Source organism: Mastacembelus armatus, chromosome 21 (genome assembly GCF_900324485.2).
Source record: "Mastacembelus armatus chromosome 21, fMasArm1.2, whole genome shotgun sequence".
Taxonomy (NCBI): domain Eukaryota; kingdom Metazoa; phylum Chordata; class Actinopteri; order Synbranchiformes; family Mastacembelidae; genus Mastacembelus; species Mastacembelus armatus.
Window position 1 is genome coordinate 17,225,772 of NC_046653.1, and position 18,366 is coordinate 17,244,137.

At 40.4% G+C, this 18,366-nt stretch overlaps 2 protein-coding genes across 5 annotated transcripts; one reads left to right on the forward strand and one right to left on the reverse strand.

The window, feature by feature from the left end:
• The first annotated feature begins 736 nt into the window (after positions 1–736).
• nxpe3 (neurexophilin and PC-esterase domain family, member 3) lies at positions 737–7,271 on the forward strand. 4 transcript variants are annotated; one of them, XM_033325797.1, is made up of 7 exons: positions 737–873; positions 1,914–1,976; positions 2,816–3,002; positions 3,160–3,935; positions 4,567–4,637; positions 4,746–4,961; positions 5,047–7,271. In XM_033325797.1, the coding sequence occupies exons 3-7, from the start codon at positions 2,910–2,912 to the stop codon at positions 5,607–5,609; spliced, it is 1,719 nt and encodes a 572-aa protein (XP_033181688.1). In that variant the 5' UTR covers positions 737–873; positions 1,914–1,976; positions 2,816–2,909; the 3' UTR covers positions 5,610–7,271. The 4 variants fall into 4 exon arrangements, with proteins under 4 accessions (XP_033181688.1, XP_026150619.1, XP_026150618.1 ...); XM_026294834.2 differs by lacking the exon at positions 737–873 and adding an exon at positions 1,315–1,424; XM_026294833.2 differs by lacking the exon at positions 737–873 and having other exon boundaries at positions 1,319–1,976.
• Positions 7,115–17,932, reverse strand: me3 (malic enzyme 3, NADP(+)-dependent, mitochondrial). Its single transcript, XM_026294832.1, has 15 exons — positions 17,772–17,932; positions 17,215–17,444; positions 14,165–14,298; positions 13,245–13,394; positions 12,778–12,853; positions 12,525–12,686; positions 12,236–12,339; positions 12,053–12,162; positions 11,115–11,212; positions 10,896–11,009; positions 10,709–10,814; positions 9,881–10,023; positions 9,266–9,439; positions 8,806–8,904; positions 7,115–8,597 (listed from the first exon to the last, which is right to left on the reverse strand). The coding sequence occupies exons 2-15, from the start codon at positions 17,437–17,439 to the stop codon at positions 8,436–8,438; spliced, it is 1,857 nt and encodes a 618-aa protein (XP_026150617.1). The 5' UTR covers positions 17,440–17,444; positions 17,772–17,932; the 3' UTR covers positions 7,115–8,435.
• Positions 17,933–18,366: the final 434 nt, after the last annotated feature.

Below are 18,366 nucleotides of genomic sequence, written 5' to 3' on the forward strand. Positions count from 1 at the left end.
TGAATCTTCTGTGACCAGAATAATTTTCAAAGGCCAAATTGTTTCAGCACAACAGAACAAAACAGCAGCAAATATGGAAGGACAAACATTTATGTGAATTTTATAATGTTCTATAATATTTTATAATACAAATTCCACAATCCCCGTTTTAGTTTTGTAACTACTTTTAAAATTTGTGGAATGACATGTGTTGCCCGATTGATATGACTTCCTGCCAGGTTATTTCAGCAAGTAACAGCAGGAATGGGTTGTCTGAAAAAAAGAAGAGCCTAGCCAATTTTATAGCAACACACATAAATTATAGTGATTATTAAAGGTTAATATAAAGAATGTACTAATTCTTCATAGAATAGCATTAAGCTCAGTGTTTGGGTTGCCAAGTTTTGAGAAGTTCTCCTTCATTGTGACACTTTCATTGTCCTCTCAGCTTTTAATTCCTTAGGTTGTTCTCTCCAGAGGAATGCTTCACCATTTATCTTTAGAGGAACAGAATTAAAGTGCCATCTTTAAATAAAATGATTTATTTATAACACACCTCGAGTTATTATTAAAAACGTTATTACAGGTAATGACCTATAGGAGATGTATACATGTCTTACTTTATTAATAAAGCCTTATCACAGAATTGGTACCACAATGCACCGCTGCAGGATAACAATTCCCTATTTTAACCACTAGAGGACGCAGTAGCAAGACTGATTCACCCCAGACCAGACCACCACCCCTGGGAGGTCTAGGCAGGACCACTACACCGGGGATGATGTGCATCCCACACCGCTGGTGCCCCCTCTGCCCCCGGGCAGCCGTCAGACTCATGCAGCCTCCTCCAAAGACGTGACGCTGCCTCCACACTTCAGTCCGCCGTCGTCCTGTGTGAGTATTACACGACCGAAACGTCAACTTTGCGGCAATTAAGGTTGTAAGGATGCACTTGGCTCACAAGACGAGACGATATTTGAATCCTGGTGTTGATGATGAAATACAGACCTGGAGAAACTGTCTTTTGTTCGACAGAAAGTCACAAAGCAAAACAGTGCAGGAGGGTTTTGAAACGATCATTCTTTTCAGTGAGAGACAGAACAATCAGCATCTTCTATGCAAATCCAGGGTCTGTAGATGTATAAACAAGTTGAAGTGCAGACATTTAAGAGCCTTTTTAGCGCCACATTAAATTAAAACAGGCTGTTCCCAAGTAAACAGTGACATCAGCTCGTCACGCCCCATGGTACGAATAGAAAAGTAAGGAGCTCTGGTGATGCACAGTCACATCAGCAGGTGGCGGTAAAACACCTGAAGCTGGCGTCAGCCGCCAATACGCACCACAGAAGAAGAGCATGCCCGTCTATAAGTATTAGTGTTAGCTTTCCTTTGCTCGTCTGGGGCTTTTGCGTCGTTGTCAGCGATCGTAGCGAAGAAACGAGACTGTTAAGTGTTTCATCTTATTGTCTTCACGGGGATTAAGCCTGAATGATGAACCAGCGCTGTTTGATTGAAATGTAGTGGAAAAGGAGGCGGTTATGATCGATCTACACGATGAAGATCTACATGGATGCGTTTGTGATTGGATGAATAATTGGAGATCAGGAGCAGTAACTTTTGATTTGGATAAATTGCTTTTTAGCTGCAACGACTCCTGTCGATCAGGGGCTTTTGTTTCAGCAGTTAAGGGGAAATTTAAGGGAAAATTAAAACACAGAGTGACCTGTCATTGTTTTCTGCAGCACTTTAAATATGTGAAGCCTTAATTTTATTTTAGTGTCTGTTCAATCTAGAGTTTCATATTTGTTAAAAACAAAAAGGACTTATCTAGGTCAGGTTTACAGACTTTCAGGTTTATGAAAACACAAAACGAGGATGTTTTTAACTTCTCTTTTTTTTTCTCACTTTCTTTTCTCCTTTTTCTTCTACTCCAGATGAGACAAGTTTGTGAGGAAACAGCGTGTTTCACAAATCATGTGAAACAACTGGAAACTCTAGTAAGTGGAGCTGGAGCTGGGCCTGTGTAATCAGACATAATGTCTTAGTGTTTATTGTTGGTGATAACCATTAGTAGATCAGCTGATTGGCCACCACACCTGTGTTAGTTGAGGGATCGAGTCTATAAAGGCTGCTCCCATGTTCATCCCCTGCTCGCTGCTCAGATACACTGAACATTAACAGGTATAAGAAAATAGTGATTCTTTCAGAAATATAGAGAAACTGGGTAATTTCTAGAGTTAGCTGGTTACTACAGATCATTTCGTCATAACATTGCTGTGATTGTTTCACAGTCTCAGTTCTGGAGGGAGTTTAAATGGGATTCCAGGTGTGAGCAGGAATTTCAAGCTGTGAAAGTTATTTTATGCAACTCTCCAGTTCTTGCTGCCCCAAATTTAGCTGCTCCAATCAAAACTGAGCTTGATGCTGAAGGGTTTGACTCAGGAAGACTGTGCAGGCTTTGGCTTTGTCATGGCCACTTCAACATTGTGAAGTGCAGCTTAGTGCTTTTTTTTTTTTTGGCAGCCTGTTGTGGTTTATACTGACCGTAACACTTTGGTGATTTTTCATTAAATATTTAACAGCAACCAGAGGTTAATGCACTGGGCAAAGCTCTCTCTGTCTCTGTGTCTGTCTCTCTCTGTCTGTCTCTCTCTCTCTCTCTCTCTAAAAAAGAAACAATCAAATTGCTCTGTGTTTGGACAAAGCTTTGCATTATCTTCCATCAAGGCTGATTTTTCTGGCTGTCTACATAAACATGAATTGTCTGTGACTGTGTCCTTTTGTTGAAGCTGAATATGTGCTGGTTTTCTGTTTTCTCTGTCTTGGTCTTTGACAGCGTTCATTCGTAAGGTGATGAAGGAATGATGCCATCACCGTGGTGACAGCAGAGCGAAACAGGGCCTGATCATGGGAGACGGAAGGAGGTCACCATGCACCGAAATGTGTCTAAGTATGCTCTCATCTTTCTTTTCCTAGCTGCGTCTGGACTCGTCTTCCTGCTGCGCAACATCCACACTGTGGAGGTGAGGACTGTTTACACATGATGTGTGTTAAATGTGTTTTCTCAGTGGCCTTCTCATGACTTTTTATCTTCCAATATTTTACATACCTGTTTAATAAGGTTATCAGGACAGCTCTTGGTATGCTTCTGTCAGTGAATGTTCCTCTTTTTCTCATCAGAACTGGAATTGCCACACAATTTCAGCCCTCTATCAGCTCCAGAGCAAGATCCAGTCATCCATCATCCCAGTGAATCTCCCTACCTTTTATCACAACCGCACCTTCTGTGCTCATCTGGGCCAGAAACCGTCCCCTGAAGATGAACTGGAAGAGCGCTACCTGTTGGACTCTGTTTCCTGGCCGGGGCCTCCCTCTACTTTTACAGCCCTGCGCCAAACGAGTGACCCTGTGCACAGTCTGTTTGCCATCCTTCCCACAAAAGGAGGAAAAGAGTGGCATGTGGGTGACCAGCTGGAGGTCCTCGTCCAAATGCACGACTTCCAGGGTCGTCCCAAGCACTATGGTGGGGATTTCCTTTTGGCCAGACTGCACTCTCCAGAGCTTGGAGCAGGTGTAGCTGGCACAGTTCTGGACCACAAAAACGGATTCTATTCTGCTCTGTTCCCGCTCCTCTGGGTGGGATCAGCGCGAGTTGAGATTACGTTAGTCCACTCCAGTGAGGCTGTTGCAGTCCTGCGGCGACTGAGGGAAGAACGACCTGATCGGGTGTTTTTCAAGAGCTTGTTCCGCTTGGGTTTCTTGTCTGAAACTACCGTGTGCAACATGTGTTTGCCCCCTGACCAGCAGCCTCTGTGCAACTACACAGACCTTTACACAGGCGAACCCTGGTACTGCTACAAACCCAAAATGCTCAGCTGTGACAACAGAGTCAACCACGCCAAAGGAGGCTACCTGAAACACCTCATCACCAACAAAGAAGTATTGCTCTTCCAGAGGTTTGTAGTGTTAGAACGATTATATTGTTTGAACATTCTGTATATTTGTTTGATCAAAGAATAAGCCAGCTGACTTTTTGTGTTTTTTCTTACTTTAAACAAACCCCATGAAAAAAACAAAAACAGTCGATTTATTTGGTCAAGTATTTTCTCTGTAACCAAATACAAAATGTACAAAAGCCATTGAAAACGCATACATGAGCCACATCATTATAGTAGCTGATTTAATATGATAAACATGGAAAATGTAGTTCTGTCAGTCTCAAGTAGTGTTCTGCTGCTGTAGATAATCTCTAGCAGACCAAATGTGGATGAATCTGCCCCTGAAACAGATACGCTATTCACTCTACTTTAAGCTGTTTTTGAAAAAAACAACAATGCCCAGCTGAGTGAGTAAATTCCTTGTGAACTGTGTGTGTGTGTGTGTGTGTGTGTGTGTGTGTGTGTGTGTGTGTGTGTGTGTGTGTGTGTCAGACAGACTGGGGAGGTCGAAGTTATTGACACACATTCTAACAAATTGTTAGATTTTATTTTTCATGGGATTTGTTGAATTTATCAACTTGAATTTGTCTTTAACACTGAACAATTCTTTTTTTTTGTGTGTGTGTTTTTTTTTTTTTTTTTTTCTTAGTGGAGTAAACATCAAAGTTCACATACCTGCTTTAGGGCTGGACAGAATCAATGTGCTGCCTGCCAGGAAAGGTATACCCGCAGAGTAATGTTTGAGTCATTTCACGGTTTGTGTATGCATCGATTTGTTTCCATTAACTAATCCTGTCTGCAACATATTTCACTCTGTGTCAAATGAAGTAGAGGTAGAAAGCAGCAGTAGAAAACCAGAATCTATTAACCTAGAACCATCTGGATATTACTACGAGGACACGTGGAGGCCATTAAGTGGGGTTACAAGGCGCCAGTTCAACAGCTCCTCTGCCGTCACTCGGTGCTTGAAGAACAAGTTGATCTACATGTATGGAGACTCCACCATCAGGCAGTGGTTTGAGTACCTCACTGCTTTTGTACCAGGTGAGGTTTGTCAGCTTGTCTCATCTTTCAGTTTTCCACTTTGCATTTTGCCATCTGTAACTTCCATCTATTCCACTCTTCTCAGAATTAAAGGAGTTCAACCTACACAGTCCTAAAAACGTTGGGCCTTTCATGGCAGTGGACAGCACTCATAATATTCTCTTGAAGTACCGCTGCCATGGCCCACCAATCCGATTCACTACTGTCACGTCCAGCGAGTTGCGGTACATTTCAAACGAGCTGGACGGCCTCCCTGGGGGTCCCAACACTGTCGTTGCCCTCAGCATCTGGGCCCATTTCAGCACGTTTCCTGTGGAGGTATACATACGGAGGCTGCGTCACATACGGCAGGCCCTGGTACGACTTCTGGACCGAGCACCAGGGACATTTATTGTGATCCGCTCAGCCAATCTCCAAGCCCTGGACCAGGAAGTGAGCCTATACAACAGCGACTGGTACTCCCTGCAACTGGACAAGGTTCTCAGGGCCATGTTCAAGGGAATGAACGTTCTGCTGGTGGACGCCTGGCAAATGAGTTTAGCACACCACCTCCCCCACGCCCTCCATCCACCCCCACCCATCATCAAAAACATGATAGACATGTTTCTGTCTTATATTTGCCCAGAGAAGAAAAAAAGCCAACTTTAATCATTAAAATAAGTATTCTCCAAAGCTACATGCCCCTTAAATGATCTGCTAGTACTGATTACTGTATATGATTCCAGGATTGCAAAAGAGTGTGAGTGAGTCATTATTGCCTATTTGTTTTTTTCTGTTGCATGTGTACGTATGTATAGTATTTTTCAGTTGGTCTTATTGTGTGTTAATCTTTCAAGATCATCGTTTGTACTCTGTCTTCACTGTTTCCAAAACTAACCAGTACAGTAGAATGACTGTACTGTTCAGTGTTTAAAATGTTTTATGTTCTCAGCCACACTGCTTTTCACCCAAAGAGAGCTGGAATAGGCTCCAGCAGATCCCTGTGACCCTGGTTAAGGAATAAGTGAGTATAGAAAATGGATGGATGGATTTGTCATGTAAGCACTTTTTTTTTTTTTTTTTTTTGAGGGTCTATAAGAAAAAGCTTGATTGATTAATTGACCTTTACATGTGTTTTAGATAACTCTTACATTCATAGTGAATTTTTTTTTTTTTTTTTTTATTGGAGGAATAATTTAGTCAGTTCTTTGTATATGTGGACAAAATGCTGCATGTTGTCTGTTCATCTTTGAAAGATTATAAAGGGAGTGACACTTTTCATTTAGTGATCAGGTCAGTGTTATACAAATGTGCCTTCTGTCTGTGCCTGACAACCATCAGTCATAATTTTTTACAGCAGAGTAAGTGTATTTGCAGACCATGACTGTTTGGAGCCATTACCATGCGCTTTCTCAATCTGGGTGTTAGATCAAGTGTTGATAGGTGGTTTGTGCTGTAGCTGGATGATAGGTCTGTACAGTATTAATATAATATGGGACTAAATATCAGAATTTGCATGAATATAAACATCTTTTATGATGCTGTTCCCTTTGTCAAAAGAAGGTGGGCTGAGAGGGCAGCACTGTTAGGAGCCTACAGAGGGTGGGATGCCTGTCACATGTCATATTATAAAAGGGAAATTATGATTCACATGCTTTGGAGAACTGATGCTCAAAAAAAAAAAAAAAAAAACATTTGTCATTCAATAACATGCTTCCATCTCATCTCATTTCATTTCAGAAAGCTTGAATCATGTTAGATGCTGATGTTAATGCTACAGAGTAACAACTTTACCTGATGACACTGGACTGATTTAAATAAAAAGGCAGCAGCACTTAAAAAAGGAGTTAATCTTGTCCCTGATACTGACTGCAGAAAAATATGTTCAGAGCTGTTATGTGTTCCAGCATTACAGTATGTTGCCCTTCATTTGCTTTTAAACTCTATTACAGTAGATATTAAATATTTATCCAGGCTATAGTCATAAGATATATTAGCAGCTTGTGAGTCCACCAACAGGAAGTGAAACAGGAGACATTTAAGGTTCAGTTACAAAACACAGCTTTTCCATAACAAGTCTCGTATTATCGAACTACCTACAGTTACAGTATTGTATTTTCACTGCCATTAGGATCGAAAATGTGTGAAATAATTCACAAACTGACAAAATGCAATAAATCTCTTAGATTTTAACTTTATTTAAAAAGTTTCATGTTCCCTTCGAAAAACAAGCATATCTGAGTCCTGAAGCTTGCAGAGCATCATGTTCTCTATGAAGAAAAGATAATCAGGAACTTTGGAAAACAACACACAGCTCTGTACAGAACTAAAAGAAAATGTGCTACTGTCAAAAATAAAACATCATCATCCTGATGGTAACACTCAATCCCTAATGCCTCCTCTGAACACATGTTCAAGAAAACACCGTCTCCAATCAGAGAGTAACGGATTCTCACAGGCCAGCAGAGACAGGAACAGAAACACTGGCTAAGTCTGGAGTGTTTTTAGTTCTGTGTGTAGGTTAAAATGTGCACGCATTGATAGGAGTGAAGAAGAAGCAGCTATGGAGACGAGGCAGGTGCCTGGTCCAGAGAGCGGGTTTAACAAACTGACATTAACCCTGAACTCTGAGCTGATGAACACTTTAATCCAGGGGTGCTAAAATTGTTCATGTGTGAAACAACAATACACATGTATCTTTGAAAAAAACAAAACAAATGCAGCATTGAGTACAGAGCGCGAGTACACTGAAGCTATGTTGTGTTTCTGGAATACACCCAGGATCTTTGCTACCCACTGGACAAATACAGATGTCCTAACTCAGAATATGGAGCAGGGAAGTCCTGAGGTCACACAGAGAGGCACTAAGAGTATCGGTTAAATTGTTCAAAATATTTTTTAAGCTTGAAAACAAATCTTCTGCTCATTTGTGTTAAGGAAAGAGGATGTATTGTGCGTTATTTTTGAACCACTGCTTTGATTTTTCATGCACCAGCGATTCATCTCTCGAAAACGTGACGTTGAGTCACTGCAACCACTGAATACTGCAACATCGTAACTAGAATATCTAAAGAAACAATGTAGTTTAAGTTTTGGAGTTCTAGAGGACATTTTTATGATATTTGACATGGTGATATGCAGCTAAAATACTTTTCTCACAGACCTTCAGAGAACCGATTTAAAAAAAAAAAAGTACAGCACTGTAAGATAAAAAAACAATTTGTGCGCAAAAGTCTGGCGTAAATAATCCTTAACATATGCAGTATAACGCAGTGTTCGGCTAGGCATCTAACTCATGACAATAACGTTCTGCTGCATTCTTCATTTGACAATAGACCCAGGACACTACAACATTTAGAGAAACACTGCAAGCAATAAGAAATACGATTTTTTAAAAGACAACTAAAAGGTGAAAATCATTGGTGTACGTAGATAATGCAGAAATTGTACATGATGCCACAGCAGCATTTTAAGTTTAGACAGCGATGGTCAAAATTACACGTCCTGGACCTTCATTGCCTCCTCTGGCCAGCTGTATGTGTCCAGAGTAAACGAGTCATAATCAGGACTGTAGATCTGAGACAACACAAATGCCTCCTTGTCTTTCGGCTCAGGGTACACCGAAGCAATGTTGTGTTTGTATGCATAGTTAACAATCTGGCAGAGAAGGAAACAAGGAAAAGTGGTAAAGCATACTGTGCTTCTTCACCAGCTATATTTGATATTTTAATGCATTCAACCCATATGATGGTTTAATTACAGCTCACGCTGTTGTGAACGTATTCTCTCCTGCACTCACCTTACATTTTAATTATACAGCTTTCATAGCAGAATGCAATGTGCCGTTTAAGAGAAAGAAACTTACCTTCACTGCAATCTTGAAGGACACCTCTCTTATGGTGCTCAGAGGAGGATAAAGTCTTCCCTCAGCCAGGTGCTCCTCTGTCACCATGTCAGCTATTGCCTGAGAGAGAAAACAGGATAAATAAAACTGATCTGAAGTAGTAGGAAAGTAGTATGAACTGACAACGATGGGCAATGTACTACAGAGAAGATTAGATTAGAGTGAGGTCTCCTTTGAAATTCTGTAAAAGACGAGGGAAATATATGTTGATTAACATTTATATTATCCTTAAATATGGACTAAATAAAGGGGTTACTGTCTATTTCTAACAAATATAGACAATTGAGTTTAAATCCCAACACCATATTGGTGTAAATTGGTGTATTTTCTTTTAGTTGTGGAAATAAAATCCTCATAAATATATGTGAAGATACAGTATATTACAAATCATGTCAATGACAAATTAAACTAAAGAACATACCTCTGCTGTGGTGAGGAAGACGTCATCAGATATGTGTCGCACTCCGCAGGCTATAACGCCCAAAGCAACACCAGGGAAGACATAAGCGTTGTTTCCTTGCCCGGGGTAGAAAGTGCGCCCATCAGCCAGCGTCACCTTGCTGAATGGACTTCCACTGGCGAAGATGCCCCGGCCCTGAGAGAAAAACAGTTAAAAGTTAAAAAGCCTTAAGTTACTTCTAAAAAGATAAAAGAATAAGTTTTTATCAGCACCATATTATCATCACTGTGCACTCATAAGATACGTTGCCGTAATTTACTAGGTCTTGGTGTCCAGGTTCCTGATGTGTTGCTGTGTAAACTACAAAAACTGTTTGTTTCTAACAATAAAAGTGGAGAAAAGGGAGATCACTAGAGAAATAATACAATTTCTAAATCATTAAAAAATGTATTTGAACTTGTTCCATGAGGTAGAATATAAGGCAAGCATTTTATAGGACTTAGACACACACAGAGGATGACTGACTGAGAAACACTTCATGTGCACCTGAATTTAAACCTTTAAACATTTCTATTCTATCCTGAACGCAGCATCTACAACTTGCTTGTACCAAACTTCCGCGAGGTTGGACTTTACCTCTGTGAGCTTGTAGCACTGCTCTGCTGTGCACTCGGCCTTGCTGGTAGGATTACTCAGGGCAAAGATTATCGGCCTCTCATTAAAGGTGGCCATGTCTTTGATAATCTTCTCAGTGAACGCTCCTCCGATAGCAGCCACGCCTTCATATACAGGAGAATCCAGAGTTTTCCAACAGAAAGGACGTTAATTTAATGAACTCAGAAAAGACAATGTGATCAACGGTACCATTTGTTGGATTCAGAATATATGGGTTAGTTATTTTCAAGCTCAATCAGTGCATTTTGTTTAGCTAAATGAGCTTAAAATTAGATCATCTAAATTGTGGTTTTTAACAAAGCAAATGTAGATCTGTTTCTACTTTTAATTATTTTCTACTCATTTTACCTTAGATCTTAAAACACAAGATTTTAACTTGAGACAATATCACGGTTTGAATTAAGCTCGAAAATATCTTCAGTTCACCATGCATACAATAAATTACATAAATTAAGATTCATACAAAAGAAAATGGGAAACTTTAAGGCATCCGATTAAACAAATAAGAGTGTTTTAGTTGATTTGTAACAAATTGATAACTTGTTATTGTGCTGAGCAAAGGTGGAGGAAACAAAATTCACCTTTAGTTTTCTGTTTTCCACAACTGGTCAAGTATAAACATAAATGGATGAAACAAACAATGCGAGTTAAAAAGTTATTTTTTATATGACACAGAAAAATGGGGGGGGGGGTGGTATTTCAGTACATTTAATGCTACGATGTCTTGAGGAAACCTCTCGCTTATTTCTTGTACACACTTCACAGCAGTAAGCTTGGAGGTAAACTCACCTATGATAGCGGTGGGCTTGATGGTCTGCACCACCTCCTCCAGAGTCTTAAGGTGCTGGTGTTCATGAGCAAACTCCTCCTTCTCATGGTTTAAATGGCTTCTCCCCTAAAATTATGTAACACTGTGATGCTTTGTAATTTATAAATGGGACATCTGAGTACTCTGAACAAGTGAGAGACATGTTACCTTTACAATGAGGCCTTTCGAATCCACCATCCAGATCCTCTTGGCAGCTTCCTCCCTAGTGACACCCTGTTTGGCCATGGCCATGATAAGCAAGTAAGCAATACCCATAGCAGCCTGGGGAAAAAAAAAAAAGACCAAAGTTGAGGCATAGTCTTACTTCTTAGGAGTTAAGGACAGTTTTTATTTTCATAGAGAATACAATCATGGTGAACAAATTACCTCGCCTGCCCCCTGGAAAACAAAAGTGTGGTCTAACAGCTTGTTCTTGGTGATCTTCAAAGCAGCTAAAATCCCTGCAACAGCTACAGAGGCTGTACCTGGTTAGAAAAAAACAAACAAAAAAACACTGCTTATAGGTTTTCTGATACACATTTTAAGTAAGACTCATTTAAATCGGTAGCTTCAAATAGTTTCAAACTGTTTTGTAAGTGCATGATTTGTGGCCAGTTCAACCAAAGACTTTTTCCTTGTTTGATCTGAATTCATATTTGAGTCCTACACATAAAACTACTCAGAAAAAACCCAAATATTCAATAGTCAGAAGAAAGTTTTGTGTAACAGAAATACATTTTCCATTTGCTTTCCTACACAGTCAATCATCTTGTGACGCCTTGCAATGTCACTGACTTCCAGTTTTGGAACCTCTAAAATATTACATGCAAAAACATCTGACAATAATTAAAAAAAAAAAAAAAAAAAAAAAAGCAGTAGACAAACACAGTTACAACACAGGCAACATAGGAAAAATAGCTTATTTGGAAATTTAAACATGCATTTTGTAATTAAAAAATAAATTATGTCTTTAGAAATTTAGTCTTCTGCAAAAAATCAATTTTGTAAACATACCCGACTGTACCCATTTATGAACTGGTGCTCTTGGTGGTCTTACTCCGTGGTAAAGGGTCAATTATATTTCTATGAAAGTCATTTATGACTTAGGCTTGTAAGGACAAACATAATAGCCTGATTATACAATGCTGTGTTTTGTGCTGATCTGGTTTGTTTCTAATTTTGATTTCAACATATTTTTTTTTTTAGTGGGATAGTGGAGTTTCTTGTTTTTTTTTATGCTGACACCACAAAAACACTGACAGTGTAAAAACTGGAATGACAGTGTCTCATGAAAGCTCAGGAAAGTCTTGTGTGTGTTGATGTACCTTGGATGTCGTCGTTGAAGGTACAGTATCGATTCCTGTATTTGTTGAGGATGCGAAAGGCGTTGCTGTTGGCAAAATCCTCAAACTGAATCAAACAGTTCATCCCATACCTGCAGGACGACAGAGAGCAGTCAGTCATCTGGACCACCTGTGCATCTCCTGGCCATTTATCATTCTACTCACTTGTTTGTCACTGCCTGCATGAACTCATCGACCAGCTCGTCGTACTCCTTTCCTCTGATTCTCTTGTGCTTTAGTCCAATGTAGAGAGGGTCATCAAGCAGTGTCTGGACCAAGAAAAATACAATAATACAAATAATCATTAAGTTCGGCTGAAACCAATTATCTGCACAAACCAGTAAATAATTTAAAAAGTCACATTAATAATTCTCTAAACTTGTCTGATATGAAATAATTTACGGGCTCATAAAACCTGATTACAGCATTCCTGCTGCTCTAAGGTCACGCTCACCTGGTTGTCCGTGCCAACATCCAGCAGCACTGGGAGACAGTGCTGTGGCCGAACGCCTCCACAGGCTGTGTAGAGCGCCAGTTTTCCAACAGGAATCCCCATCCCATAGCTGCCCAAGTCACCCAGGCCAAGGATTCGCTCCCCATCTGTCACCACAATAGCCTACACAGACAAACATATTAGCAATGTAATGCTTCATTATTAGCTTCCCAGGACTGGACAGCTGTACGCTTGTGCGGACAGAAGGACATACCTTTATGTCTTCTTCAGGCCAGGAGTTGAGCATGGTGGCAATGTGGCCTCTATCATGAATGGTAATGAAGAGACCCCTGTAAACAACAGATAAGATTAAAAACAAGACAACAACCAACAGTATAGAAAAAAATAACAAAATAAAATAAACTCAAACTTTGATTCTGTTAATTTTCAATTTGGAAATGTATTGAAATAGTAAGCAAAAACATTGCTTTGAGCCCTCAGACCACTGTCCACAACTTTTTTCAAGTTTGAACTCCTTCATTTTTGTTGATTGATTGGTTGGTGCCTTGTAAACCTGTGTGATCTTCTATTTTACTTTTAGTTTGTCTCAGACATTTACAGCTGGGACACAGCACCTTTACTAATAAATACTAATCCTATGACCTAATGTCTGAAAGTTGTAGTTCAAAAACGTTTGCTAGAACTGGTGACATCACAGAGATTACAAGGGACAGATCTCACCTTGGTCTCCTGAAGGCGAGTCCGTACTGTTGACATGCCAGGCCGACGGTGGGAGTGTACACAATGGGCATGAACTCCTCAACGTCAGAGGTCAACAAACGGTAGAACAGCTTCTCGTTCCTGTCTTGCAGCGTCATCAGGAGGATGTACCTGCGCCAGAGAGAGATCATAGAAACCTGACATCACTATTTTTGTTTACGTAGCCTGCAAGATTTTCTCTGATTTAAGCCCCATGTCATAACCACTGTTGTTACATCCCTACATTGGCTTCATGTCAGTTTTGTCATTAATTTTTAAAACTTTTGCTTTTAATGGCCTGGCACCATCCTGCTTGTCTGTCCTTGCTGCAATGTATGAACTTGGGCAGTCCTTTACCTCCCCCAGTGTAAATCTCTCTGGTAGGACAGATTTTATTTTTTCTCTTTTGAGACACTTTAACATCCCGCCTGATGGACCCCGAGCAGGTGACAGGGTTCATCTCTTTAAATGTCTCATTAAAGCTCTTCAACCCGCCTTACAGATTTATATGCCTGTTATTTAACGGCATTCATGTTTCGCTCCCTCTTATCTGTTATTGCATTTGAACAGTTTTATTGTTTTATCAGTGTGAACAAACAGGAATCAAACATTGCAGCTGTGTGCCTCAAATACTAGATCAATGGATGCCATTTTAAAAGCCTCTGATGTGACAGTAGATACACTTTTAATCATGCAACAAATGACAAACCCAAGTGCCAATGACAAAAAAGCAACAGATGTGATACAATAAAGAAGATTTAACCAAACAACTGGGACATCCTAGATTGATTTTCAGTGGGATGAACTCATTTGACATCTGTAGCTTTGAGTGGGACGGTCTTGAACAGCACTTCAGCTTAAGTTTTACTGTAAATCTGTCTGTTGTGAGTGTGTTCTCTCACTTGTCCAGAGGATTGGTGCGTGTTTCATAGCTCTTCATCACACGCAGCACTTGCACATCCTGGGAGAGGAAGCAAGGGGGCAGCAGGCCATGGATGCCCAGTTGTAAACGCTCTTCCAAAGTGAATGCCATTCCCTGCAGGGTGGAGGAGGAGCAGTTACACAAGACTATAAATCCTGAGGAGTTTGCACAGAGTTAAGTCTAAAATCCAAATAACCAATTACACAGTCCATACCACAGTGACTCATGTGTTAGTCATCACACTGAACTTCAGACTCATACCAAAGCACAGTGGTCTGTTGAAATTATGAATTGTCATTTTGTGTAGTAAACACTCAAAGAACTGATGCTCTGCTAAATGAGAGCAGAGATGAACATAAGACCAAACTTATTCTGGTAAGCAGGCTTGTTCCCCTCTACCTTGTTTGTCTCGACATTGGCAGGTTTCCCATATAGTGACGGGGGGGGGGGGGGGCTCAAGTTATTTTTTCTGTCCAATAGTACAAGAGCCTGAATTCACTCCCCTATCAGATCGACTTCTCTTTCAGCCTCTCTGTTTTATTGCTGAGTTTCGTCTTGAATCTTGTGCGTCAAAGGAAACACCGACTACATAACCATTATATGTTGGTATAACAGAGTGAGATGTGATACTCTATCTGGTTACTTATAGTACCTCCAGCTTACAATCTGTCTGGCTGCGGTTGTTTGAAAAGCTGGATGCTTTCCCAATGAAAGTTATTTTGATTATGGATGGCATACAGCTCAACAATACTGCACAGTGTATAGCAGCATTCAGTGCAGCTGCAGGCAACGGCCTTCACAACAAAACGTCTGCTTGACAGAGGTCATCAAAAGTAGAAACTCAGATACACTGATGCCTTAAACAGCAAACCAGAGCTTGTGTGGAGGGAAAACATTTAAAAAAATAAATAAATCAAACTTTCACATCCAAACACTGTGACCAGAGTCTATGTATCCAAATTACTCTGAAGATGTGAACAAGAGAAAGTCACAGATTAACAGGGTTAAGCTAAACCTATTAGAGCGAGGAGGTCAAGAGGCATAAAAGTAAACCCATTAGGGTGACACACTTAACCTGAAACTGTAATTAACCCTGCCAACACACCATCTGCCAATTTACAAGGACTAACAAAGAATGAACTTAAGTGTAGGTGGGAAAGGTGCAACCTGCTATAAGACTAATGTTTGTCAGGACTGCAATTCAAACCTCATCAGCAATTAATGTGAACTTGCATCACCACCACACATCCTCAAATATATAAAGGAGATTCATTTTTAATCAGCATGCACAACCATTTGTCGGTGTATACAGGTAACGTACACACAGTGGAACTGCTTAGTGTCATTCAGCATCACACCAAAAACTGTGTGTCAATACAAACGGTCAATGAAACAGCAAATGCAATCACTCCCACTTTCTGTGGGTAGTCACATATAAAACTTATAAAGATACAACTCAAGCTCGTTTACATCTGAACTTCTATATGCATTAACATACATTCCCAATAAAATACAATACAATCCAAACCAATAATTCAGTTTCATCTATGGCCTCCACTTCCTCGCAGTTTGCACTGATCTGACCTGTGAGTCAGCATGTAACTGCTGAGTGAGCATCAGCTTTGGAAAGAACTGTGGCCAACATCCTATCAGCGTAACTCAAAGCAATAAATGCATTTAAACGTTCAGTATCTGTCCTGCTGTCAGGAAGGCAGGAAAGAAGTATTGCCTTTTTACACTAGATGTGGAAAAACCTCAGCAAAACCACCACTGAGTCACATGGATGTTTTTGTTTTTAGATCCCTTCTGGCAAAATTGCTGCCACTGCACAGTATTTGGAAAGATGTGTTTTTCTCTAACTCTGAAAAACCCTGAAAAAACACCACATAGAGCTGGCCAGTAGGTTTGTACCTAGAACTTTGATGCCTCATGTGCCTGTGTGTGCATAAGTTTTCTCTGGCTCCCTCTCACAGTCCAAACACATGCAGTTTAGGTTAATTGGTGAGTCTAAATTGCCTGTGACAGCCTGCTGAGCCATCCAGAGTGTACCCCACCTGTCAACCAATGTCAGATGAGAGTGGCTCTAGCCCCCGTGACCCTGTACAGGATAAGATAATGGATGTGTGTAGATGATGGATGGATGGATGGATGGCACATTCACTGCTACTGTTTGCCTATTCTTTGGACTGAATATGGCTTGAGGAAAATTAACTATGAAACTAGTTATAAAATTTCAGAACAGGCTCCACCACCATAGCGTATATGTTGTCTGTAAACAATTTTGTGAATGCAGGTCCTCCCCATGCAGAGCAAAGCAAATTATTTCTGATATTGAGGCACTTTGTTGCATAAAGTTGCCTAATTCAATACCTAAATTTCACATTATAAAAGGTGAACATTATATTAATTGATGCATTCATTAGCACAGTTATGGTAGTGATATATTTAGCATAACTATGTCAAAGTACACCTAGTTTTTTTATTTTAACTGATTTTAATACATATATATGCCCACACCACCATAACCTCATATGTTGTGTAAAACTACATTAGACACACAAACCACCTCCAGCAGTTAATAAACAAAACAACTACAGCATGACAAGGGAAATCTAGTATGTCTACAATGACTGTTATACCAAACTGTCCAAAAAAAGATGATATTTTGCTTTTAATAGAAAAATGTAAAACATCAAGTTCCAGCTCGTAAATGTGAATATCTGTTAGCCCAGACAAAACAAAACATGAAGACATCTACATGGGCTCTGAGAAGTCCTAACAGTGATTTTGACATTTTATGAGTCAGACCATTATTGTTTAATCAAATACATAGTCAGCTGGTAAATGATTAATGGGAATACTCTTTAGTTGCAGCTATAAATGTAAATCCGCTTAGACAATTAAAACATCCGCGAAATTTTTTGAATGCTTCCAAGATGTTGAGTTCTTGAAAACTTTTCATGACACAGAATAAAAAATACTTGGGGATTTGTTCATGTGGCTTTATAGCAGCAACATTAGTGAACTCACCTTGTTCAGGTGCGGATTTCTGGTGATATCGTAGCCTCGTTTCTTGGTGCTGACGCTGGTGTTTCGGTTGCTCTCCGAGTGACAGACCCGCACGGCCTGAAAACAGGCCCTGTCCGCTGGCAGGGCCCCCACAGGGTGACCCGAGGACCCGGAGAAGACCCCGATACCACCCGGTGCCGTGCGTCTGCACAGGGACAGGGTGACTCTTCCTGTGAGAGAGTTCATGCTGCCTGCAGACAAACAGCAAACACACAGGCTGGTTTTCAGTCAAACCCTGCTGGTTCTACGAGTCCAATCACACCCATACCAGTTCAGCCAGTGTGTCCTCGGTGTGAGTCACTTACTCACAAACAACAGAAGCCAAAACTAATACATATATATATACAAATATATAAAAACATAATGATAATGTGTAAATGGTGCACAGGCTGAGATAAACCGGCTGCATTAGCACAGCTAGTTACTGTTAGCTGTGCGCAGTTTTTATGAAAATTATGGTTTTCTTCATGTGCACGGCTGCTAATGCTAGCTAGCTGTTTCCTAACAATGGGTTTTACCTGAAAACGAGGTAAAGCTGCTTGGCACCGGACTTCACTCTCAACAAGAGCTGTTCGATTTGCTTTCCCGGTACTCGCCTTTCCCGCTGGTACCGGAGGATGTTGAAGGAGGAGTGGGGAGGGTCGACTCCAAACAGCTGATCCAGGTTGCTACAGTTTCTTTTCCGGTCCGATCTCCGCAACCACCAATCAGAGAGCAGAGACGAGTCTCAGGCCCCGCCTCCTCCCTCCTTCCACAGAGTAAACAGGCTCAGTTCTCATAAATGAATAAATGATGTTATTTTCATTGAATTAATCGCATTGTTTTGTCATTTTTCGTGTTTCTTGGCTTAATTCCGCCAAACCACACCCAAAGTTAAGAAAAAAAACAGACGCATTTTTAAACTCTTAGTCATGCACTTACATAAACGCCACTGAATGGACAAACCCATCTGTAAACCGCACTTCACACTAATAGCACACCAGCTCTCCCTGCTGGACAGTGGAAAATCTGCATGTTTTATGTCAGTTATGTCTGGCTTTCAGTGTAAAAAAAGTTCGCAACTGTACAGTACTTACAATCAGACATGCTTAAATTTTAAAATTGTTAGCATCC

What these genes read in the sequence shown, in the direction of transcription:
- nxpe3 (XM_033325797.1), top strand. Translation starts at nt 2,910, where the DNA reads ATGCACCGAAATGTGTCTAAGTATGCTCTCATCTTTCTTTTCCTAGCT. An exon ending in GCAACATCCACACTGTGGAG is followed by an intron (nt 3,003 to 3,159) that starts GTGAGGACTGTT and finishes TTTTCTCATCAG; the next exon opens with AACTGGAATTGCCACACAAT. An exon ending in TGTGCTGCCTGCCAGGAAAG is followed by an intron (nt 4,638 to 4,745) that starts GTATACCCGCAG and finishes TGTCAAATGAAG; the next exon opens with TAGAGGTAGAAAGCAGCAGT.
- me3 (XM_026294832.1), bottom strand. Translation starts at nt 17,439, where the DNA reads ATGAACTCTCTCACAGGAAGAGTCACCCTGTCCCTGTGCAGACGCACG. An exon ending in GAAATCCGCACCTGAACAAG is followed by an intron (nt 14,299 to 17,214) that starts GTGAGTTCACTA and finishes TCCACCCTGCAG; the next exon opens with GGAATGGCATTCACTTTGGA. An exon ending in TCTTCCTCACCACAGCAGAG is followed by an intron (nt 8,905 to 9,265) that starts GTATGTTCTTTA and finishes TTTCTCTCTCAG; the next exon opens with GCAATAGCTGACATGGTGAC.